General features: G+C 36.8%; 1 protein-coding gene across 1 annotated transcript in view; it reads left to right on the top strand.

The window, feature by feature from the left end:
* Positions 1 to 1240: 1240 nt before the first annotated feature.
* Positions 1241 to 26720, top strand: part of LOC140231060 (stAR-related lipid transfer protein 5-like) — a 33832-nt gene continuing 8352 nt past the window's right edge. The window contains exons 1-3 of the mRNA XM_072311213.1: positions 1241 to 1351; positions 15228 to 15277; positions 16396 to 16528. Of these exons, the coding sequence (XP_072167314.1) occupies positions 1241 to 1351; positions 15228 to 15277; positions 16396 to 16528 (294 nt within the window). The remainder of the gene's footprint in view (positions 1352 to 15227; positions 15278 to 16395; positions 16529 to 26720) is intronic.

Below are 26720 nucleotides of genomic sequence, written 5' to 3'. Positions count from 1 at the left end.
CAGTGACAGTACCTTGATACATACTACCTCTCTATTGGTGCATTTAAAATGTATTTCATGCAGTGTATGTCATGTTCTTAAATTATATGAGTTTAAACAATTATGTGTTATATTAAGTCACCATGGAAATTAGTTACCCTGGTGTCTCCATAGGTTAAGAGTTGTTATGTGTATGATTATTCCAAATGTTTCTCTTGTCTTTTTTCAAATTGTTGCCAATTGTGTGTAAATAATGTGATTCTGATTTGATTTAATAAAACATATAAATATAAAAAAAAACAACTTGTGGGCAATTTGCATAATGATACCACATGGATTATGAGGTCACATCAAACATTTGCATTACGGTATTACATGACGTCTGATTGCTTTCGACAAGAAATGCTAGAATTGTATACTACCACTCGCTCGTTAGACGTCCCACATCTCTACAGTATCTGGATCTAGTACATCTAGGAAATTTTCATATTTGATTTTGAACTTATTCATTTCATTGTGAAGACATGTAATCCCAAGTAGGGCCTGCTGTGTTTAATTTCTGTGAAAGTTCTTATGTATGCTTGCTTTCTTTGTGTGTGTTTTATCTATCAAAGTCAACTTGAACGAGGAGTGATATGCAACTTAAATTGAAAAGTTTGGTCTCCAAAACAGTTAACTCCATTCCCGTAAATCTGAGATATTCGCGATTAACTGCTAAAAGCACCCAAAACAAAATAATGATAAGAAAATGATGGAATACGACTGTAGTTTTTTTAAATCTAACATCAAGAATATTCCCTGTTATGCAACAAGTGAGGTGTTGTTGAAGACTTTTTATTTTGCTCTACCTGATTACAGACTTATTTTAAAATGTTTTAAAATGGCGCTCTATCCCTTTTTCGATCAAACTCTTCATTGTTCCCTAATAACATTTATTCCTGTTTGCTCCTTTCAGATGTTGATTTGAATGTGAGCGTGTGGTTCCTGCAGGGGCTGAAGCAGGTTTTGCTGCGAGGGAGCGTACCCAAGAGAGAAAAAGAGTTCAATTCAGAGCACTTCAATTGCGAGTCTGCTTCTCGCTCATGTTAGACATGTTGTGAAGTCCGCCATTCTTTGTTTAAATTTGTTTGCTCATCCCCCTCCCCCCTCTATCTCTCTCTTATCCTGCTCTTAGGAGGGAGACGCCGAGAAACTGAGAGGGAGGGATAGATAGAGAGAGAGAGAGAGAGAGAGAGAGACGAGCTGGGAAGAATAAGGGGCAATGGCCATTACGTCAAGAGAGGCTGCGTATCTCAAGGCGTTGGAGGAGGCCGAGGAAGCGTTTAAGAAAATTCATCAGGATCCGTCCGACTGGAAGTCGAGTAAGACTACGGTGAGTCACAAATGATATGCAAATAAAGCAACACAAATATAGAATATATCCCGCCCTTCACTTCTCTCCCTCTCTCTCTCTCTCTCTCTCTCTCTCTCTCTCTTTATTTGTGTATGTTTGATTATAATTCTGTGGCTATGTTATCAATTGAAGTCTATGTATAATCAAGATGATTAACTCTTTCATTTGTCTTTAGCGTGTTTCTTTCACTTCCCTCTCAGTTCACTGCTTTTTCTTTAAAATTTCATCTGCTTTAGTTTTTCCATTTTACAACTTCAAGCTTACATCTTATCATTTATTCCTCTTCTACAATACAATGCAAATAGTACATTTGTCTGTTATACTCTGCGAGGTCACGACAATTGCCCAAGTTCAATTTTATTATTGCATTATTGAGTAAGAGTTTATTTAAAGCATTAGGAGCGCTTAGTCTACAGAGTCTAGAAAGAAATATGATGTAGCATATATCATTACATACATTAACAACGTGACAGCAGTTTTATTACATTGATTACCCCTAAAAGAATACATTGTTGTAATGTGCAGCCGTCAACAAAGACAAACGATAAATGTCACGTGGTGCCAATTTACCCAATCACAAATCGTGTTATTGACACATTATTTCAAAGTTGATTTGATCTGAAAGCAGACACATTATCGTATTTCCTCACGACGACTTACTCATCATTCATTATCGACATGAGGGCCTGAAACGGAGATAGTGAAATATCACCGAGTCAGACTGAAAGGGCACACTGTCAGGACCGTGAACGAAATCCTTCTTTTACGCACACAGTAATTTTAAGTCACATGAGTTTGCCACGTAAGCCTATACGCGATTTGTGAGGATAAGCAGTATCCGTGAACTCTATCATGATGAGGAAAGTGCGCCACCTTTGGCCGAAAGTAGCGAAATACTTGACGTATTTCGCGCTCATTAGATGCTCATTGATAATCAAGGATACCGTTAAAAAAAAATAACATAAAATAATTTTTTCTCTTATTTTTTTTTTGTTTTTGGTCTGCCTAAAAAAAAAAAAACACCTCAGATAAAAACATGCGGAGATTCACGGCTATAAAAATAAACAAACAAAGAAACAAACAAACAAACAAACGAACGAAAACCCCAAACAAATTTCATTCTATGCGGAGATTCACGGCTATAAAACAAACAAACAAACAAACAAACAAACAAACAAACAAACAAACAAACAAACAAACAAACAAACAAACAAACAAACAAACGAAAAACCCCAACAAATTTCATTCTATGAAGTAATATAAGCATAATCCATACTCCTGTTGAATATCATGTAGTTGTATATAGGCTTTGGTCTTTTGTCTTTGTAGTTGTAACCTTTTCACCCCCCCCCCCTTATTTCCCCCTTTCTCTCAGAGGTACCCACATGATCCAAGCATAGTCTTTTCAGTGGGTACCTCCACTTTTTTTTTGCAGAGTGTATAAAGAGTGTATGTTTCTTTTTTGTACTGATCATGCAGATATGAACATGTTGTTATCACTGTCTGTTTAAGTATATTTTCAACGGCTTGCATTTCAAATGTATCATATTGTTTCTTGTACATTCTGTTGAAAAAAGTGAAAATAAAGTTTGAATTTGAATTTGATTTTGGATTTGAATTTGAATTTGAATTTGAATTTGAATGATAGTAGCTTCTGATTACCATTCGAAACTCTTGCAACACTAAAAAGAAAGAAAGAAAAAAACAGCGTACAGACACAGTTTTACACTCACACACACACTTAGCCCTAACGCACGTGTCTGAATGATACGGAATGGCAGGGGCTTAGAATGTAGACCACAGTGTATCTCTTATCCTTACCGCATATATCAAAGTACAATGTTGGGCACACATTAGCTTGGTGTTTAGGGAACATGAGCGAAAAACGCCAACAGCATAACGGAAGGTTTCTTTTCTAATTTGGTCAGGGCATCTGACACAAGGGAAGGAAATGTGAAAAACAATCCTTGTGTTTTTATGCGCAATGATACGCAATTGGCAAACATAACATTGTCGTCTCTGTTCTTTATCATGATAAAAACATGGAAAAGAACAGGTATTTATACCCTGAAAGTTGAGTTCCAAATTTATTTTCATATTACCATTCAACGAAAGTCTGAGAACATAATCTGTTTTACTTAATACCATCCAACACAATTCTGCAGTACACTACCCTCCACCTTAACTCGTCTATATACAGTATATATCGCCCTAGCTGCAGGCTGACTGAGGAAAAAAAAAATGACCGTCTTCTACAGTCTTTTGTACAGGAGACGGGTTTCATCCATTGTTCACTGTCTTCCTCAGACAATGAGAGTTCTAGGTTCAAATCTCAGGGGGTATATTGATACCGGTGTCTTTTGTAAACATGATATTCGATCGGTGTTATTGTTGCATGGCATATTCACCGTCGAAGCATTGTGCTTCTCCGACAATGTGACATAGCGTCGTGTCGTAAATTTGGAATTCCAAAATTATGGCGTTCCACGAGATCGCAGAAAGCTGTAAGAAATGGCATCAGTGCATTTCATACTGTAACAACCACTGGAAAAAAAATATACCTTGTATAACAAATAGGCCACCTCACGTACGAATCCTCCATGAGAAAATGACAAATAAAACATGACAATAGTAATGATGCCTTGCATAAAAAATACAGTTGTCACATTTGTTATGCCTATGATACAATAACTTTGAGAAAGCTAACGTCAATTTGTCCTTTTTATAAGCTTGTCTCTTCCTATTTCTTCTTTACTCGCATACGTCAGTTTAAGGTAGAGACGCGTGGATGAACATTACTGCCAACTTAATCATCGTCTTTATCTTCCTGTTGTCATGGTTGTGAACAAGGCAAGCACCATTCTGTCAAAATGCTGAACTCTATCTCATGCTTAATTCTTTCGTTGATGCTTGTAATCAAACTTAACACTTACAGATATTTCCAATGATTATTTCAATTTGACTTTACAATTGGAATTTTCGGCGTAGCCGAAGTTGTCTCTGTTCGAAGACACTTGGTGGCGTTCGCAATTAATATTGACATGCATATTGCACACTGAACATGTTCAGTTAGCTTGTTTCCGCCTAAAGATTCGTTGTGTCATTCGAAGTGTATCCATAATAACGACGGCTCACCGGATGAATATATTTGTATTGTAACGAAATAGTCCTTTACCTGCTAAAGCAGCGTCGCAATTATGGCATGCTTGGACATGATGAATGTTGTATCCTGTTAACTTAACGCCCGAGGACTCTTGCGGGACTAAAAGCCCCACCCAATAAAAATCAAACCAAAACAAAAATAAACAAACGCACACACACACAAAAAAAAAAACCCACCAAAAACACGCACACACAAAGTTAGAAGCATAATTGCTCAACAGCAGGGATTTTGTAATATGATTACTTGGGAGTATGCCTCAGTAATATATCCGTTCCATGGACACCACAGTATAAGAGTGATAAACAGCAGAGGACCAGTTTCAGTCAAATGGATATACATACCAGTATACGTCTGTCTTCTATCGATTACTACATATCATGGTAGATAAGGTTGTACACTGACGAAGAGGCGAACAGAAATGATGCTTGGTATGACAATGTTATGACATTAATATATTCCTAGTGATGTCCAGTATTATTTCGTATTAATGCGACAGCAGTGACAAATACATACAATCCCAAACGCTTAATCAGAATAGCTCGAGAAGTATACACGTTTATTATACAAACTTTATGCTTGGAATCTATTTTGCTCCTATTAGTATAAAGCATTGAAATTGGTGAGCAAGTTACTGATTTTAAATTTCTTCATATATCTGCGGAAGCTATCATATATTTCAAAAATAGTTCTGGATGTGAATTTGATCCGCGTGGGGGAAATAGGGTTCTAGGAACGACTTTGTGTTTCGTAAAAAGTCACCAATTTGATCTCATCTGGTCGCGTGCAACAAATTACATCTCAGCTATTTTATCTGTTTTGAGCCCTTGAATTCGCCTATTCCTGCTTCGGCGTCCAAAGGTTGACACACTGTTGTGTTTGGATATATGTAACTATCTCTTCTGTCAATAAGAAGAGGACAGCGGTCCTGAGCAGACATTAGCGTGGTTGGAGCAAAATGTCAGTTCGGAGGATCGCTTTCTTAGTTCGCCATACGACATGATTCAGAAATTGACATTTTAAACAACCCTGACTTTCTTCTCTTTTTTTTTTCATACTGGATGCTGTTTGCATTGTGTGTGCATAGTTTTCTTTCTCAGCGCACATGCATGCTGTGCAAGAGAGACTGTTCCTCTCAATTAATTAATGTCTGCATACATATACTGGTTTTCCACTCTTCGAATCAGTTCTATGCATAGAGTAAGGACAAAGCAGCGTTAGATGTCGCTGTCTGTAATGATTGACATTTCGTCGTAGGTATAAAACTTCTGCGACGTTTGACGCACAGGGGAAGGATGGAGAATCCAAGGTTCCTTTATTTTCAGTTTTTTTCCTATTTTCTTCTTCTTACAGATTCACTCTTTCTTTGTATTTCATTTGCGTTCATGTTTTGGACATAGCTCGGAGAAATGTCATAAAAATTGGACGTTGCCATTCATTATTTGATGAAAAATGTGGTTTATAGGGTGGAGATCAAAGGTTGAGTGAGGATGTTTAAGTTCCCAAATGATTGCGTTTTTTTTTTAATAATTTTGCTATTATGAATAAACTCTGGTTTAAGGAATAACTACAAACATTTGATATATTTGGGGTTGTGTCATCAAAGTTTGAAACATTTTATTTTGATTTTTTTATTAGTTAATTGCGTGAAATTGTTCTTTAACACTGTTAAAATGTACAACAAATTTATGGAGAATAATATTGTGTTGCAGAGGTATTCCAAGCCTCCATATTCAGGTCAACGTTTGCTTTGTTTTTTTTAATCCTCAATTAGAGACATTCTGCTACAGTGTTTGTTCAGAATTATACCTGTGGATTTCATTTGTCTGCTCTTTAATCCATGTGATTTGTAGTTTATTTAGGTTATTTATGTCTACATTACAATATTTGAAATTAAATTTGTGTATATCAATAGCACGTATTGTACCAATGTTCCTTGAGGGCAACACGTGTAGGTTCACATGCCTACGGGCAATAGTCAATGTCTTTACTTTGGTGTGCCCTGACCCTCATGTTGTCACCATCTCTCCCTCTATGATTTTGTGTTACATGTATGTACAGTGTATCCCTTTGTAATGTTCACTCTTGTTTTCATCTCATGTTTGTAAAGTTTATGATATGTTTATGTTCTTCGCCTGGTCGAATGAATTAAAATAATGATTATTATACACGTAGTAATGATATAAAATGTGTGAGTAGTTTGGTTGAAATCAGGCAAAGCTACACAGACTATCTTCTATCTGCAAGTCGTTTGAAAGCTAATTGCTTTTTTTTGTTTGTTTGGAAGAATATAAATGATTTATAATTAACACACTAGTAAAATTTACTTAAACTATATCATTTTGAATTATTGTATGGGCATCGGGTTTTACATCCGACAAGTTCAATAAACAAACTTTCTTGAAAAGTTCGAAGGGAATATTTCTAAAAGCAAATACATGTACACAAATAAAACAGAGATTGTTTTTTTTTTTAAGGGAAATACACATAAGGTTTCGCGCACAAGAAAGAAAAAAAGAAGAAAACATTGAGGGGAATTTGAGGATCTTTGTGAGAAATGCATACACACATATAGTATTTGGCCTGACATAAAAGTGGTGTTATCAATAACCGCACTGTCAGAGCGTGAGACAGAAGTAGCTCGTATACAAGTTGATAACATTTTTTCCCCGTTTCTCGAAGGACATAATTGATTTGAAAATACATAAAATAATTTATAATTTTCTCGTAACATTCATACCACGAAGAGCGATTTTGAATATCATTAGAAAAACGACTTCTGTTTGAATTCTTACCTTCAAGATTCTACCATTACAATAATGCATGCATTAATCAATAGCTCAACAAAGTCATACAAAGGAAAGAATTTAGGAAAAGTAAAGTTACGAGATTTGAACCTCAAAAGAATTCCTAACAATGGAAAGAGAAAACATGTCACAAAAATAGGAAAGAAAAATTGATTGATTGATTGATTTGATTTAATTTCTGAATTTCTTTTTCTCATACATAAATGAAATACAAAATCGATTGAACGACATGTTATTGTAATTGAGCACAATATAATTTGAATCTGATAGTTAAAACAAATAAATGATTAATTCAATTATCCCACTTTTTTATCCAAGCACAATGCAAATTGAAAACAAACAAGCATTATTCTATGCATACGTGAATGTTCATGTAAACATATAAGATCCCGTTTATCGTTCAAAGACAAATTAAGCAATTCTTGATGTACAGAAGTTCAGGAGACCATCATCATAAGCAAAAAATGCTTGAGAGGACAATGGCCTCAGAAATGATAGTCTAAACAATACGTCATTGTAAGAATATAATATACAAGTCACCACTCACCGAGTGACGATAAAGAGAGAGGGAGGGAAGAAGAAAGAAGCAGAGAGGAGAGACTAGATCTCTTTAAAAATGTATTCAAAATAGATTCAAGCGTCCGTCATATAAGCCCCCACTAATACACAGTGTAATCGATACCACATTGCAAAAGGTTTTGTTGAGTTCGACAGATAACATTTGGTTGGGTTTCGGTATCATCAGGATGAATTCAATATAAGGCGCTGAAGACGACAAGCTGGGAGGCTTCTTCCCCTTCTTTTCTAATTGGTCCGGTTGAAAAGTCTTCGATTTTAATTAAGATTTTGCAAATTTATTAAGTTTCATTGAGCTGGGACAACACAGATAAAAAACAAACAAACAAACAAAAGTCTTGCATTATGATAACAATCAGCAAGGTCGGAAACACTTGAATTTACTATGCAAACCCCACGGAGGAAGAAACTTAGAAACAAGAAAATACGTCTAACAGTGCAGACATTTCTATATTGACGTCACAGTAAAATAATCAACAGTAAGCAAGTAGTATCACAATACAAATCATCAATTCAGAAGAGGAAAAAAAAAAGGCGACATGCCAAACTTTTACCGTCTTTCCGTTTTCATTATGAATATTTTTATTTAATTAGTACTATTCCATACTTTAATATACTATCAAAAGTTTTTCATGTCCATATAGATTTCATCCGAATCATTATGTAATCATCACACAGCACAATTCACAGTCATGTGTTCAACTTTATCAAAATAGAGTCCACAGACAGTAATCACACAGTACCTGACAAAATACTTCATTCTGGGTGAAAAAACCCCAACAACAACAACCCCAACAACAACAACATCAACAACAATATTCATCTTTTAATAATTATATAGGCCTAATCTATTTCTTTAACTCCTCTTTTCAACTGATATGAATTAAATGCAATATTAGTACGTTATGATAACACAAATGATTTGAATGACACTCTTGATTTGAAAATTAGTTACAACTTACAAACACAGGTACACAAACACACACACGAACACATCAACACACACAGATACAGCCACAGGAATAGACAATACAAGTCTTAGAGTTAAAGGGGCATACAGTAATCAATAATACAGAAACCCTAGTGAGAATCCTGACCGATGTTAGTCAATCACGTCCGGATGAGAATTCTTCATTTAAGAAAAAAAAAAATGTCCATTTGTATCTCTCACTGCAGCGAGTATTCACTTGCGATTCTCGTAATGAAACCATGAACGTTCTGTGACCCAGATATTCATGTTTCCACTAATCACTTAAAGCACCATCAACCACAGTATCAGAGACATTCCATTTAGGACATTAATTTATTGACGTCAAACAAAGCGAGCGTTATACCCCAAAGCGGTAATTCAAGCCGACAGGGCCAATATACGGCTTCCCCCATTCTGTGCGACGTGAGGGCGGTATTCAATGATGGAAGTACAAAAGAATATGAAGCAACCATCTCCGCCCTAATCAGATAAAGTGATGATATTGGGAGATGCGGAGAATTAGCGTTACTGAAGGTCATCATAAACCAAGTTTCATTTCAGGTTGATAAGCAAGCCGGTGTTCCTTCCTTTGCATCGAAGCCCATGCATACCAACATACGAAAGAAATTGGCTTTTTAACCCTAGGCTATTTTGTAGCTGACATACCTGTCATAATATGTTGTTATGTTTCTTTTCTCCCTTTTTTCCAGCAATGAGGGGGGGGGGGGTCTTTTAGGCAAGTTTCGTTTGGATATAAAATCATCAGGGTTCTGGTTTCAAAATGATTCAATTTGTGCGGCTAACTCTTGAGCCTTTTCAAAGTACTATTCTCGTGTACATTTAGTAGTAGAACATGTGCATGGACCAACACCAAACATTCACGGATGGACGCGGCGAAGACAGTAGACCAAAGAGGTGATTTAATCAAATCCCTTGATGTGACATAAATAACAGAATGAATACTGTCTAGTACATTAGGGCTAAACACCAGCAGAATATCACATTATGAAACATAAAAATTATATCATAATACACTCTCCTTTATAATATCCAATGTCTATAGATATATAGATTCTTTATTATTTCATTAATCATTCTGTAATTATTATGAGCAAGTTGACCCGTTAAGAAACTCATTATTTCATCCGTCGTTGTCGTTTAGTTTCATTCTCTTTTATCTCCTATCAGAATCACCCTCCTCTCTCTGGACAAACATTCTATCCGTCGGCATGAGGGTGTTTTTCTTTGTGTGCGTATTAACATCATCTGTAGCCCGTTTTTGCCCTCCATTTGTGCATTGCCACGTCTCATCAATGCGGTAGAACATGATAATGGTAATTTTTCATAACAGAACATCATTATGTATTACTGCACTAATCATTCCCTGGGACAATAAAGTTGATCGTATTGAGTGAAATTGGATGTGATGGAAATCTTCTAAAAATAAACTTAAAGTTTCTAATAAATGATATAATGGACACTAATTTGAAAACAAAAACAAAAACATAGATCAGGGAAAGGCGACTAAAGAAGTGAAGAAGGAAGGAAAATTGAAAAGGCAGATGATGGACTACAAAGTGAACCAAGTAAAGATTAACAAGTAAATGAAGCTTGGCTACGATGCGCATGTATTTCACGCCTATTTGTGAAACGAAAGGATGGAATAGACTGGAAAACAACATTTCAAGCAGTGATTTGGTCCACTTTTGCGGATTTTTTGTGCAGAGTGGAAATCGCAAGACATTAGTTACAATTCAATTGCATTTCTGATTTTCACACTCAACAAATATCCTGTCCATCAGACTCTGAGATCTTTCTCACTTATTTTTACATTTTCCGAACGAAGATATCTCTAAACAACAAAGTGCAGTACTGCTAGATACTCTCAGCCAGCATAAATGTAGTTTAACGAAATGGTTAATGACACATAATGTCGGGCGATGTTTGTTATTCCGAAGGTTCGTTATACCGGGAGCACACAGATCCTCTATACCTAAATATTCCTTAATCGGAAAATGAAATTGGGTTTCTTATTGCGAACATTTTGTGGCGCTGTTCTTAAGTTTTGGGTATTCCAAAGGTTCGCTAGTCTAAAATTGAAATAAGATTAGTTATTGCCCTCCTCAAACCCCCTCCCTCCCCTTTCCCGACGTCAAGCCCCTTATCAATATCACTACAAGAGGAGAATTACAGAGCAAGACAAACACTGCAAATTGGAGGGTCATATCGAACTATGAAAGACAAACGCAACATTTTGGCCCCCTGTCATTTCTTGGATAAACATTAACGACAGCTCGTAAGCATTTTACAAGTTCCAATTTTGTGTTATGAATATTATAAAATTTACATGATTGATTGCCCCTCTATGTGATCCAGGGACCCCGAATGGGACCTCGTCTCATAAAGACACACAGATCTCCTTTTCCAGTCCCCTTGATAGGGATCATTTGTTGTTTGCACACACCTCACCTCTGTGGAAATCAACCACATCAAGAGACTTCCAGCAACTCAGTTTCCCCCATCTCATTGCCCTCGCTGCTATCATTGCCATCAAAGCTGATCCCGCAGGACCCTGATTTCGCCTGCCACCACTGATGCCCGGTAGATTGCAGGCTTCCCTGAGAGTTAGAGTGGAACGCAAGAGTATCCACCTTCATGATGCCCGTATCCTTTACACACTCGACCTTTTTCGACGTACCCTCTCCTCCTCTCAAATGTGAACTCGAGCCCTCAGCAGTGAGACGACAGTGGTGTGTTAACTTCTGCGATGTGCGCACCCTCCGCTATCGTAGCATGTGGGAGCACGGGGAGTTGGAAGAAGAAAATACGGCAGGCTGTTAGAAGATGAATAAGATTGTAATATCATATCAACACAATATTTTTCCTGAAATAAAAATAGACCATCTTCTCAGTAATGCTATTGGGAGCGGCGGAAGGAATAGGCTTACCTGGGATCGATGAGGTCCGATTGATATTCAAAACATCCCAGCTAGCCTCGGTAGACCATTGAATCTCTCTCAGCCCTCAGGACTGCGATGATTATCGGAACAAGTCTCGCTTTCATGTTTCATACTCTCCAGAGTACGTGCTTAAGTTCATCATATATACTCTGTTCCATTCCTTCATCTCTCTTCCTTTCTTTCTCCCTCCCTTTTTCTTTCAATCTCCCACCCTTTTTTCTCAGTGTTTTTTTTTTTTTTCTGCCAGGTTCTGTCTCTCTTTACTCCTCTTTCCCCTGCTCCTTATTTTCCCCACTCATCTTTTTTTCCTGCCTCTGTCGTTCTCCGTTACTCTCAGGTTTGATTTGGTGTTGTAATTCATCTGTCTGATGGTTATCCTTTTCAATTGTCCTCATGTTTCCTTTCCCTCCCCCTTTCTCTCTCTACCCTCATCGGATGGAAAGTGGTGTCAGCCCCAACGTGTCTTCTTTGGTTTGCTTATCTATGAACAGAAAGAAGAACGAGCGTTTTCATTGCGACGGTCAGATTTCCAGACTTACCTTGTTACAAAATATAACAAAACATGGGAGAGGAGCTGCTTGAATTTATCAAAACTTTATGACTATACAAAATGAAGAAAAGTAATATTAGGATTAGCGAAGTTTCATGATGATATCAACTCATTTCAGGGCGACAGGGAAACATGCCTGTGGGGCACTCGGCCGATTATGAGTGCGAAGTTTGCGTTTCAAAACCATTTTCAATAAAAATGTATCATGTTGAAAAAACAAGTGCCACGCATCGATCCTTGGTGAAAAGAACGTAAACTGTTTACGTCTTTCATATTATGATTTAGATTAGAGATGGAAGAGTCGAAAATTTCGAACATTTTACATCTTTTCTAATTGTGAAACTCACTGATTGGGACTTTGTCTGCAACGTTTCCATGGCAATTGCTTCATGAAATATCTACACGCTGACCAAACATAAATTCTACCCACAAACATAATCCTACACCCTAATCCTAATCCTCACATAAAACTAAACCCAAAGCCCTATCACAACCCTAACATTAAACCTAAATCCTCGGAGAAAATGAGATCCGAGCAATGTCGCAGTGGCAAATGTCGTGTCACAGTCTGTAAAACCTCTCCCTCCCCCCATTTCTATGGTGGTAACCCAACTCTGCATCTTGAGTTTAAGGGTGCAGTTGACCTCTCTCCACCTAGAGGCAGTGTTCCATCTCTTTCTATTCTTGTTTTCCCTTGTCCTCACACAGAATGATTTTCAACCACAGAAATACAAACACACACACGCACACACACACACATACACGCATTTGCACACATACACAGGTATTCATAGATACTTGTATATGTGCCGACATCGAGCGAGCGATCAGAATATTACATGAGTAGTGTCAAGGAATCAATTAATGATGAGGGTAAAATAAACTTTAGAGACCAGCAGGAAGCCCGAAGGGAGGAAGGGAGGAAGGGAGGAAGGGAGGAAAGCCCGAAGGGACAAGCATCTTGAGGTTACTCATAAACCTTTCTCTGCACAGGATAATCTCCTTGAGTCTCAACTGCTAAAGAATTTACAAGAGAATCACGGGAATAAGATTCGCGGAAATGTATTCTTGTCAACCAACTGTTACATGCAACAGTTTGAAATTAATAAAGAAAACGATCCTTAAGCCATGGTATTGGTTTGAAGCATCTTAGTATAATCGCATTGTTCACTCCTTTATAGATGTGTGACTCTCCCGAGGATCGCGCCAGAGTTCAATGCATGTTTTATATCCACTCCCCCCCCCCCCCCCCCCACTGGAAAGGACTTCTCCTCTTTCAAACACTCTGGACAGCATGACACCGTCTGCCTTCTAGGGGAACGCATGTATAGGTTATAGTCCTAAAATAGCAGCAGAGTAAGTTCCACCTCCCACACGACTAATTGGAAATAAAAAAGTAAGAAAGACATGCAGAATTAAGGAAGAAAGACAAAGGCGAGAAGAACAAGAAAAACAATAAATGAACTCTAGACTCTGAGGTCGTGATGCATTTCAACACACTGCCATCACAGAAGGTAACGACACACGTTTAAGGATGACCTCGCTGTCTGATTCACAGTCACTGTGGAAGGGGAACCTGATGTACGGGGTCGTGTCCACACTTTTGCCGTATCCCGAAACATATCGAAAAAGCACTTCAGTTGTCAAGTGTACTATGTCAAGCCTAGGCACAGTAATAGAGATGACCGCAGTTACACGAGGATTGCACTTTTTGTGTATATTGATATACATGTGTGTTTTATGGTGTTATTGTGGGCGAGAATGGTAATGTAGTCACAGAAAATTTGTTCGCCGGCCATTTGCCTACATTATTGTCTACTGGTGACTCCCGTGCGATAAGTGCGACACTATAAGCAATTGAACATATTAAGAGTAAGAAGTAATGGTCACTTGATGGTAGGAAATATTTCAGTTCACATGAAAGTGATGTTTGTGTAAAGAAGAATACCAGCTAGTGTCGAGTATAATCATATTATCCATTTGCCTTTCCATGGACATAAGTATTCATTGAGCAAGTAGGCCCAAATATACACCTTGAATCCGTTTGCTGCTCAGAAGAGTCAAATAGATGAATAATTAATATATAATAGGTAGATGGATAGATAGGTAGAATGTATGGTTATGTAGGTATATACATACATAGAGCCTACATACATACATACTTTAAGTGTGTGTGTGTGAATATTATTCTTTATTACTGCTTTACGTTCCTTGTAAAGATTGAATAGAATGATGAAGGAAAAAATAAGAAAATAGATAAGATGAGATAGAAAAAATGCCTTATAAGCAGAAAAAGAGAATTAAATTATTAAATAAACCAGCACCTACAGGACGAGTACTAGAACTATATATTAGAAGTGGAAGAAATACTGGTGATAAAAAAAAAAAAAAATCGAGAAAAACATGGCGGCGCCAAGAGGCAAGCTATCGACCGCCCAGGAAAGGAGAAAAAAGGGGTAAAATTGCTCCTAAAGCTTAGACTCTAAGTAATCCTGACAGGATCTTAATAATGGACCACAAGAAACTCGATATCTAGGACGAAATGCTCTCTGCAAACACGCTTATTCAATCTGGCAGTGTTTGTGGTTTCCTCTCTGCTTTTCCATGTCTGACCAAAATGTGTTAGGATTCGCCATACGTATGCGTTTTTCTAAAATTTACGAGGCTACGTTCGCATTTGGGATTTCCAAACAGACCTTAAATGTCATGTAAGTGTCTTCTCAGGATTCGCCTTGCAGACGTTTCGTGCAAAGTTTTTACAGAAGATCTCTCCGTCTCTGTGTTGCTCTGTCTTTCTTTCTTTAAATCTCTTTTTTTCCCTTTAATTTGCAGAAGCACGTGAAAGTATGGTCGAAGAGGTCAACGCTCTTTCCTGGTTACATGTGAGTATGATGAAAATGTTTCTTGTGTGAGTGGCATCAGTTTAATAAGAAGTAGGGTTGATCTTTTAGGAGTTGACGTTGAAAAATTGTATTCATTGACAGTATGGTTAGCATAATCATTGTTTGGTGAAATGAAATATGTGTAAGATAAAATCTGTAGTAGCCACCATAAAACTGCAGATAATGGAGTATGTGTAGCAGATTCGTTATTCCGAACTTTCGCTAATCCGAAAGTGAAATAAGGTTCCCTTTCCCACGTTTTCGTTATCTCGAAGGTTCGTTAATCCGAAAAAGAAATAAGGGTAGTACTCACTAAATTAAGTATGTAAATTATCTTCATTTTCGGATTGACGAACCTTATTTGATTTTCGGGTTGATAAACAATTTATGTTGGGACTAAAGAACCAAATTTCATTTTTGTGGACTAACGAACTGAAGGAATTGTGTGTTTCGGAATAACGAGCCTTCGTAATAAAGAAACACCTCTCGTCATTGCCCGTGTAGAACACACCAGACATGAGTAGACCTTGTTAAAAAAAGCAGCTATAATGATATAGAGTTGGATTCGCAATGTCACTTTAGCGTTCATCTTACTTCATTAGACAGGTTTAACAGTATTTTGCTCAATCTAAGTGATTTTAACTTGATTTCTAGAACCAAAGTGTGGCAAGAGAAGCAGCTCCTTGAAAGTAGTATAGATAGATACCACAACAAACTGGTAAGGCGTCAATAATGTGCCCTTCTCATGGTCCGTAAATTTGTCATATCTATAAGATATTTGCAAACTTACTTAGTTCCCACTTTTTCTTTGTTATCAACATTAAAGAAATAAAAACGATATGCTTACAATAATTTCCATGCAGCTCCGACTCCACGTTTACTTTATCCGTTCCCGTGTGTTTACATTTTGAAGACGTTTGGAAAAAAGGCCACTTCAAGTATTCAGTTCTTTATTACCATTCCAAGTCTATCTAGCCATTTTGAGATTTTTGAGATTTTGAGAAAATCCCAATTTGTAGACATAAACAACCAAATTGTTTCATTTCCCATGTAAATTTCGACAATCCCCCTTGTTTTTACGTTTGTTATACACACATCTGGCCATCTTCATAACGCAGGCACCGCATTGAATGTATCGTGAATGCATCGTTGGAGGAAGCCTACGAGCGATATATGCCCAGCCCACTCGGTTCACGCCTAGAATGGGACAAAACTATACAACTCCACGAACTTCTTCAAACACTTGAAGAGGTAGGTCGAAAATGTGACCAATTTCCTCTCACAAGAGAAAGACTTAAACCCATGGTTACTGTGAACGTGGTAACCATTAGCATTTGTGTGTTTTTTATGAGGGATATTACTGTTATAATCGAAATATTGAAAGTCACTATTTACCATTTGCAGATGAAAAAAAAAACACGCAAAAAAAAAGATAAACACTTTTTCCAACACATATTTTTCAGAGAAGATTTTGATCAAAATCATTGTGTCATATACCGTATTAAAGATTGTTTAATTTTCCATCAACCTGTTTGGCTATATAAAAAAGAAAGTTCATGCATGAGTGAACACATTGATTTTTGTCTTTCAAGACACAAAAGTAAAAATTGCAAAAATTGACATTATGTCATTCATATGCAAACGCCCTTCAGGATAGCAATGAAAAACAATAAAACAAAACAAAAAATCCCAACGATTTGACACAATGAGAGACATGAATGAAAACGCAAAAATAAGTTTTCGTTCCCTAGTATGTCTTTATATCCTAAAACACAAACAAAGTGGGAAACTAAAGGGGAAAAACTAGGAGTTTTCTGTCGAATCTAACTCTAAAATACACAGCAAGTAAGCCGCAAAGGTCATAAAATGGACAAACTTTCTTTATTTCATTCTTTTGATTTCGGAATTTAAGGATTCATGAGACAAATTCAGGAACCAAATATCATTTTCAAATTTCTGGATTTGAAATGACATTTGAAATTTCTACAATTTTTTGTTGATATTTTCTCTTTCATGCCATTTGAATTCAGATGTGACAGAAGATTCTTAATTTTCTCTATTATTTTTCCGTCTTTCCTTATCTTTGAAGACTACAAAGTCATTGTAGAGCTCATAGGACGATTTTTGAAACTTGATTTGTATCTTTTACTGTTTTGGATTGTCTTTTGTTGTTATACATGGAAGAGCACATACGCATGAATGACAACTTGTTCATTTTTGCAATTTTTGCTTTTGTGCCTTGGAAGAGAAATGTGAATGTGTTCACTCATGCGTAAAGTTTGCCTTTCTATTGACTTACCAGGTTGATAGCCAATTGAATTACCTTTAATACGGTATATAAAACATTAATATTCAGTCAGATTTTCTGTGCGAAATATGATCTTGCTTTTTTTGCTTAGTGTATTTGTGGCTTTGTTGGGAAATTTTCATATTGTATGAGGATGTTTCGTGATACAACTGAACTATACATTTGCATAAATGTGTCAACTTAAAAAAAAAAAAAATCACTACTCCCAATGTTAAACAGTGGCTTTAAAGGGACTGTACAGTACTGGTTGAGGTGGGGATGCAGGTTTATGATATTAACAAGTGAGATAAGGAGAAATCTCTCATGAAATGTGAAAGAGCATGTAATTTCAAGAAGGATTCAACGTTTATTTGATGAAAATTGGTTTTTAAATGGCTGAGATATCCAAAAAAGTGATAATAATAAAAGGCGACAGGCCACGCCTTTTATTAGGATCCCTTTGTTTCACCTTGTTTTTGGATATCTCAGCCATTTCAAAACCGATTTTCATCAAATAAACTTTTGATACCCCTTAGAATTGCATGCTCTTTGACATTTCATAGAATGGTTCGTGAATATCTCGCAAAACGTTACACGCTAAATCCTCACCTCAACCAGAACTGTGCACACCCTTTAAGCCGTCAGGCTTAAAAATTTGTTTTCACCTACCACAGTGCCGTATATATATATATATATATAAGACTTGAAAAGCTTCAACAATCACAAATTACGGTATGTTCACGTGTTTGGGCACTGTTAATTCCACCCTCTAGAGGATTCGGTACTTAGAGGGAGAGAGGGAAAAAATACTCTAATCACCAGCACCAACAGATTCCCTGTTTTCCGTATTGATTGTGCAAACATACAAGAAAGAGATGTTTTTTTCCCCCTCTATTACCGATTTCTCTAATGAGTGGTAAAACTAGATTTTGGGTTGTTTGACAGTACCTAAACACCTCAACAAAATGTTATTCTTTGGGTGTATAGGCTCCTTTAAACACATAAACAAAATCTCATCAAATCAGAAACATAGCAAATAAGAAGGAAACAAATGAAATGAAATAGAATGAATTAAAATAAACATAACCGATAGATTAAGACAAAAAACACACAACAGTAACATCAACTATCTTCTTTATGTCTACGTTCACCACGTGACCATCAAAACAAACCCACTTATGGAAAGTGATTTTTTTAAACCCTATTTTCTAATCACTTTTTCTTTGCCCCCCCCCTCTTTTTGCCACAAAATTCAAGAGAGAAGACAGTTAAAGTATTGGTGTTGTCTTGAATGGTTTTCAGAGTTATCCGAATCCGACTTTCGCCTGGAGTCTTACGGTTATTTTGACCGAGGCCTGTGATTAAAATGATTGGGCGAACGGTGTTTCGATTCGTGGAAATGCAATTTTACTTTCCATGTAATTGTGCTTTTTTAAACTGCACAGGGATATTAAAAACATACAAACAGAGTCACTGTGCCGCAAAGAAGGAAATTGCTTGAATCCATATTATCAACTTTGCATCGATTTGCGGGCGAATAATTGAGCTTCACTGAAGCTTTCGAATTTTTCTTTTCTACATTATTGTGGTGGTGGCCTAAAAACTAAAAAAAAAAATAAATTGGATGGCACTTCATCTTGAAAACAGAGTCACTTTGAAATAATCCTTTATACCTACCCCGTTTTCCAATTTGATCAGTTCTTCACTAATTTACCCTATGAAAGTATTTGGTCAGGATAATGAAAAACAATATGTTATAACACTTGAAATTAGTGACTGGCAAGGCAGATGCAACTGTCTAGCACTTATAGACGTGATAGAATTTCGTCTCAACTCTATGCTCGTTGTCCCGTTTGATCAACAGACAAGATACCAAATTCCCAACTATGAATTGCATTTTAACCCCCAAGCAAACAAAAAAAAAAAAGGAAGAAAAAAAAAACTAAAATACCAACCAACAAACAAGCAAAAACAAACAAAAACAAACAAAGCAAAACAAAACATCCAAACAAGAAAACAATACTATACTCTGCAGCTGTCTTCTAAAACTAAGTTAACATAAATGTATCACTACAAATCGAACCGTTGAAAGAACTTGGAAAGCCATATTATGTACATTGTATGACACAAACAACAGAACTTACAAGACTCGACCTTTTTTTTTTTCAATTTGCATTGTTATCATTGTCTTTACACACGGGCAAGAATTAAAAAAAAAACAGTACAGAAACAATTTCATTCTTTGCAGAGAAAGAAAAAAAATACCTCAAACAGTGTTCCATTATGAAGCATATCTCGTTGACGTTGAAAATCGTTGACTTACTTTTACTTTCGAAGAGCGAGAACTCCTTTGGGATTTTGATTGCTAAGGGAGAGATGAAATAACAATGCAGGAAAGACTGAAGTAAAATAGGAAGAGTGATGATAACAAAAGGCTACTTTGATATAGTAATTTCAACCAGAGAATAAAAAGATAGTTGTGTTGATCATTCTACTTGTAAGGGAATCATAACGCCTTTTGAAGTTCGGTTTGTTTGCTTGTCTAAGTTATTCTTTCAATAGATACCATGAGTCAGCTGATTGTGCAACATAATGTCCCGTCTTGGACATGGTAACTCCTTTTAATGATCCACTCCTCGCACGCTTCTCAGAAACAACCAAAACTTCAGAATAAGAAATAGAAATAGACTGATAGCTCCATTGTTTTTATCTCAGGAAGCTCGAGAGATGGAGTTCCAACAGGCTGTAATTATTCAAACAGCTGTAAGTTTTTTCTTGATGTACAAAAGTGATTCCTCAGGTTCATTTGTGGTTTTGATGATTGGGGTTCGATGTCGCCGTCTTTCTGAGTAATCTGAAGATTCATTCATAACATAAAATGTCGGCTATATATTGCTATAGTTTGATTCTTTATTGAATGCAGTGAAATTTCTCCTCTGTATAAAACATGGAAAACAAAAGTCAATCCCGTCAAAAGTATATGGGCAAAAATGTAAATCTGAGCTGTATGCTGTGAAAGCATTTGAAACTGTACCCTCACTGATAGCCGAATTATTTTTTCCCCGATCACTTCCTACAAATAAAACTGATCTACTATAATCTTGAAACGTAGTTCTCTATTTATCAGTATGTCAGATAAATAAAAAAGTGATAAGTTGAGTAATTTTTATTCTTATTTCATTAGTTTTTGCGCAGTTTTTTGATCGCGCTTCCCCGTGTCTGTATACTAGTATTTGCCGTTCATCTTTTATAGGTAGGGACGGCGATAAGTATTTGATAAGTATCTGATTTTACTTTAGCATGCTTTTCTTCTGGAACATACGTGTATATTTGTGCGCGTGGAAAAGCTGAGTAACAGAGAGACAGAGAAACAACTATACAGAGAGAGAAAGAGAAAGAGAGAGAAAGAGAAAGTGAAAGAGGAGGTTGTAGAGAGGAAGAGAGAGAAATTAGGAGACAGGATAAAAAGGAAAGGAGGTATCAAAAAAAAAAGAGATAGAGAGCAGAGAGAGAAAGATTAAGAGAGCGGAGAAAGGAGAGGAGATTAAGGAAAATAAGAGATAGATTGGGAGAGAAAGATAGAGGGGGGGGGGGGGGATAGGGAGAGAGATTCGTTGCCCAGGTAACGAGCTCTTTTACTTTATTTGATGTAAAACGATCGGTTGGACCTACAAAAGGCAGGTGTGAGGACTCTATTCTACATTCCAGTTTGCTCAGGAAATGCACTGTTACCATTTTGCGGGAAAATGTCATCTATTCTAGGCTGGGCAAAATGCAAAATGCACTGACAAAAAAATAAAAAAAATCAAAATATGGGTGCCTTTCTATTCCTTTAAATGGAAAAGGAAGCTCTGACCTCATTAGGAATGCCGCTCTCGCTCCAACAAACTAACAAACCTCACTTCGTTTTTGGCCAAGAGAGAAATTTTATTAAGAAGAATAAATTACGACAGCATATTCTCTAGGAAGCGGCATTCCTCTATAGAGTAGATTTTTTTTTTTTTTTTTTTTTTTTGGTGGGGGAGGGAGAATATATCATAGTAAGTATTATCCATTTAGTGGGAATACAAGAGTTATAAAATATTCAGGATAGAAAAGGCAATACACGTACGAGCATTTGTCCATTTTTATATTGATACTAGTATAAACAATTTGACATCGGAACAAAGGAAACAGAGATATGCGGGACCTAAAACTAGAAGACAATGACTATAACAATAGTATAACATTGATATTAATTTCATGTGTGGGACTCCACAATGTACCTTTTCCGAAATAATGCAGGCATCGTTCAGATTGGGAACCTGACTCCAACAATATCATGGAATAAACGATAATTACGTGTGTTCTATTGAATTGATATGAAAAAACAAAATAATTCCTCCTTTTTTGTATGAAAGATAAGGAGAGCAATTATGACTTCCTGAAATGGCGCCATTACTGGACAGGCAAAAAAACATACTTCACCCTCCCTCTTCTATTGCATCCAGATAACTCTCTGTCTTGCTCCCTCTCCCGCTCCTTACGTGTCTCTTTCTATTATCTGATGGCTTTAATTTCTCCAAACACGCACCCACACCCACACGCGCGCACACGCACACGCACACGACCAGAACAAGACACAAGATACCTTGAGGGTAACAAGCAACATCAACATCCATGGCTAATTTCGTCTGCTCCTCCCCAAGACACGGCTGCCTGTGTCAGCCATCAAAACACACCCCGAACCGAAGGATGTTGTCACAACCGGCCGATATTTACGCGTGGCGTGTCGAGCGCAGGGACACAAACGATAAGATCTTTTGAGGGTGAGCGTACGTAGACCGGTGCTACAACATTAATTCTCGCACCTAAAGATATTAATAATTATTTGTCCGCATATATCTAAATGGCGTTTGGAAGCAATATTCTGAATGTCGTTTTGCATTACGGTGTAGATGATAAAACATTAATATGAAACATTTTCAATGACGTAGCATTTTATGAGACTGATTTTTTTTTTTTAATTCTGGTTTGGATACAACAATTTAAGATAGTGATGTTAATGTCAACGAAGTCAACAATGTTTTATGTCACATCATAGCTTAAAAGCAGGTGGTTTGGTCTACAAACACTTCAAGCATATGCTACTACGTCATCCACTAAAACGTGACGACCTCGTTATCATTATCAATATTGGCATCATGATAGGAACAGTGTTAGTATTGGGGTTTGAATTTTCTTCAATAATTTTGTCTCGCTCTGTACAAAATGAAATTCGTAAGATCGCAACTGCTGATATACATTTTCAACAAAAATTTGTACAGAGGGAGACATACCCCTATCTTCACCTCTCTAAACAATCTCTTGCTTTCTTTTAATGTTAGTATTATAACAACAAATTCAATAAAGTAGTGTGGTGATTACAATACTACAGATGGTGGTGATGATGATTATCATAATCATTATTATCATTATCAGCATTACGTTTGATTGCTATTATTATCGTTCTTATCTGTATGTGTGTGTGTGTGTGTGCGTGTGTGTGTGTGTGCGTGTGTGTATTTGTGTGAGTAAGTGTGATGAATAATATTCTACCAGTACTTGTTGTAAAGGGCGGTTTTTCTACGATAGGATCATCCCTTTCTTCGCCATCACTCACCCTCTTCGATCTCTTCCATTCCCATAAGAAATACATCAAAACGAACAACAGAGGATGTGCAGATTGGGAGGGAAGTATCTTAAGCTATAACCGTTTCGAAATTCTAAGTCCGATTCACAACTTCTTCACACAATATCTGGCCCACATGCATATGAAGCCCTTTTTGGTCTACGCACAATAAGTAGTACCTATACGAAGGGAGTTTTCTTGCTTGGAGGTGGGAGTTTGAGTGAATATTTGGTCTATGGCTTCTCCAAAATTGGGCCAAGATCCGTCGAAATTGGAAGAGAGTAATGGGGCCAGTGGTCCCTATACTGTTAGTTTCTCTTCTACCTTCCTGTAATTTTCTGCTAAATTATTCCTGTATCACTGTTATGATAAATGTCATTCATACAACAATGATTCACAGGCTCATAGATGTTGCCATGGTATCAGCAATTGTTTAAGAAATGATTGCCAATCATAATGCCTCCTTCAAACACGGACCTAGGTTACAAGCGGGAAAACTTTAGCAAGGCAACTGTTAAAACAAAGCGCGGTCAATATTGACGAACCTCGATGAAGATTGGTCTAGTGGCGAGTAATCACTTCAAGTAACATTTGGCGGAGGAAGGACGAAGGGATGGGGTCATGAAAGCATGGCGTACAAAGAGTCAGGGATAGGAAACCGTTACTGAGCTCTGGAGACGGTAAATGAGTGCAGGCTAAGATAACATGGACGGCGAAACCACTAATCTACAATGGCAATGGTCGTTCTTGCCCAGGTACCAAGTTTTCCTTTCGTGAGTTTTCTTTACCAATTTTAGAAGTGAATACACCAATATAGTTAATTTAAGGAACGCTGTGACCATTATCATTATTCATAATACATGCATATCAGTGATAACAATCACAGTCAACAGGATAGATATTCTTACTTGCATCCCTGTCTGTTTGTAGCAATTACCCCTTTTACCCCTTTCTTCCTCAGTTTATGGTCGTTTGAATCATTTTCTATGCGTTTTTATCTTAAACATTTAAACACGTAGACAAAAGAGCTTTCGTTTCACACTTTTATCATTCGTCAACTTCTTCCTTCTTGTAACCGGAATTAAGAAGCTCGAAACTTTATTGTGAAATGGGAAACTGAATGTCAGATATTTGTAAGCAGAAACATACACGTTGCCTTGTTTATAAACGCGTAGTACGCGTGCAATTTTCATTAATTGCAATTTCAGAATTTGGTGTATTTGCAAGTGATCTGAAGTTCATGTGTATACATCTCAGCTCAATAGCTGACATTTTCCAAATTGCCGGTTTTTTTTTTTTTCAATTTTGCTATATTATACATCTGTACTGAGTGAACTATTTGAACGCGTAATTGAGTAAAAAAAAGAAGAAGTAATGTATTGGAGGAGAAATTAAAAGCATGTCATTAAAGCCAACAGTAACATACTGAGTGAAACATCATGAAGTATGGGGAAAAAGTTATGCTCCATCAATTTCCCATTTTCTCACAAAGAGGAAACTTTCAAATGAATTTGGTTCGTGGAGCATGATACACAGTACCTCTATAATTCCTCCCTCCACTCAGGGAAGAATGTGCCGTGGTGAAATGAAGTATTCATCACGGAAATTTTCTGACGATAATATCTCCTTCATTTTGGGAGCGGTTTTTATCTCCTGACTTTGCATTCCATCAGGAAGAAAAACTCACTCATCTTTTCTCTGAGGAATTTTTATAACTGATACATTGTTCGGCGAAGCAGAGTAAAAAATTGTTACAAGATGATATTTTAGCATGTCAGGAAGGCTATTTGTTGTGTGTATGTGCGTGTGCGTGTATGCGTATGTGTATGTGTATGTTTATGTGTGCGTCTGAGAGAGAGAGAGAGAGAGAGAGAGAGGGAGGGAGGGAGAGCAGAGAGAAAGAAAAGCAGGCAGTCGTAAGTGTCTAAGACATCTTCAAGCTCATAATACCCATTAACAGAGTGATAAAATAGATATCGATTAGCCTTTACAACATTCTCTTTTCATTACTTTTATTCTCCTTTGACCCTAAGCTTGGAGAAATTACTTTGTACAGTTGATGCTGAAAATCAGTAAAAAAGAATCGTATTAGCTTGTAAAAAATAAAGTGTGTAATTAAAAAAAAGTTTTAGTTTCTATGCTTATACACGCAAATTTGATCTTAGTGATAAAGACTATTTTTTAGGCTTTCTTGCTAGATAGTTTCGAATTCCATTGCTATTCATACAAATCTGATCGAAATGTTACAGGTTGTTTTCTAGATTTTTTCTTTGATTTGCAAGAAAATTTCGAATTCCATGATTATACACACAAATCTGATCTAACTCATAAAGGTTGTTTTCTAGGCTTTCTAGCAAGAAAGTTTCAAATTCCATGGTGATCTAACATACTGTGAATAAAGATCCCCTTCCCACCATCTTGATATTCTCTCATTTCCTATATCACTGGCAAATTCGTGAGACTCGAATACTGATTAGCCCCAAGTGTGAGGTAATGAAAGTGAAATTGTGCCTTGCCATTTAAGATAATCGATTTGGCCTTCATAAACGTTTCCACTGCGGGGAAAAATATGGCGGTATTACACTTCGCTCGGCAAGGAGATACGAAACGACTATGCGCCCGCGGGGTTAAACAAAAAACGGAAGTAGGCGTACATGGGGCATCCTGGATATGTTGGTCAATATTTTGGTCAATTATTCAGTTTAGGCGATTCAATATGTAAGACAATACACACAGCGTGTGTGTGTGTGTGTATGAAAATGTAGAAAAAAATGTGTGAGTAACACTCAGAGAGGCAGTGTATTGACGTGAACGGAAAGCGTGTTGAAACAGACCATGTGTACATGGTGTATGATGAAAACAGGAAAAAAACCCACGCAAGTTAATGAAATTAGCTACATTATTGAATAAACGCGAAACATGAGGGGATGTCTGTTTAAGATTTGCTCCTAACGACCAATAATTTGATAATGTTAAGTAGATACATAATTCATACGTACGAATGAACAGTTAGAAAAGCACTTTACTGACTTATAAACAGACTTGCTGAAAAGCAGCCTTACGGGTGACTGGAAGTTCATTTACTTTTTAAAAGAAGTGTTTAGATACAATAAAAAACAAAGAAATACTCGTTTAAAACTTTACAATACCTTTATGTTGATGGAAAGGAGAGGGGAGTTCAGTTTAAACCATGCAGAAATAATGAATCTAAAAAAAAAAAAATGTCTTCAGGTTATTAAATAAAAAAAAAAAGGAAAATGACTCCCCAAATAAGACATCATAGATTATAAAAAACTTGACATTGTCCAGCTCCGGGCCAAGTCTATGGGAACAGGATTCATTTTGAGGATGAAGGGGGAGACATTTTGGATGACAGTTGATTAAAAAAAAGAAAAGAAAAGAAAACCACTTCCGGAGTTAATCGATTGACAAAGGAAGGGCTTAACATATTCATTTTTTCTAGGGCCACTCAATCCGATGTTAATAGCCCCCCCCCCCCTCCAAAA

Source organism: Diadema setosum, chromosome 7, assembly GCF_964275005.1.
Source record: "Diadema setosum chromosome 7, eeDiaSeto1, whole genome shotgun sequence".
NCBI classification, from domain to species: domain Eukaryota; kingdom Metazoa; phylum Echinodermata; class Echinoidea; order Diadematoida; family Diadematidae; genus Diadema; species Diadema setosum.
This window is presented reverse-complemented; position numbering and strand designations above follow the sequence as displayed.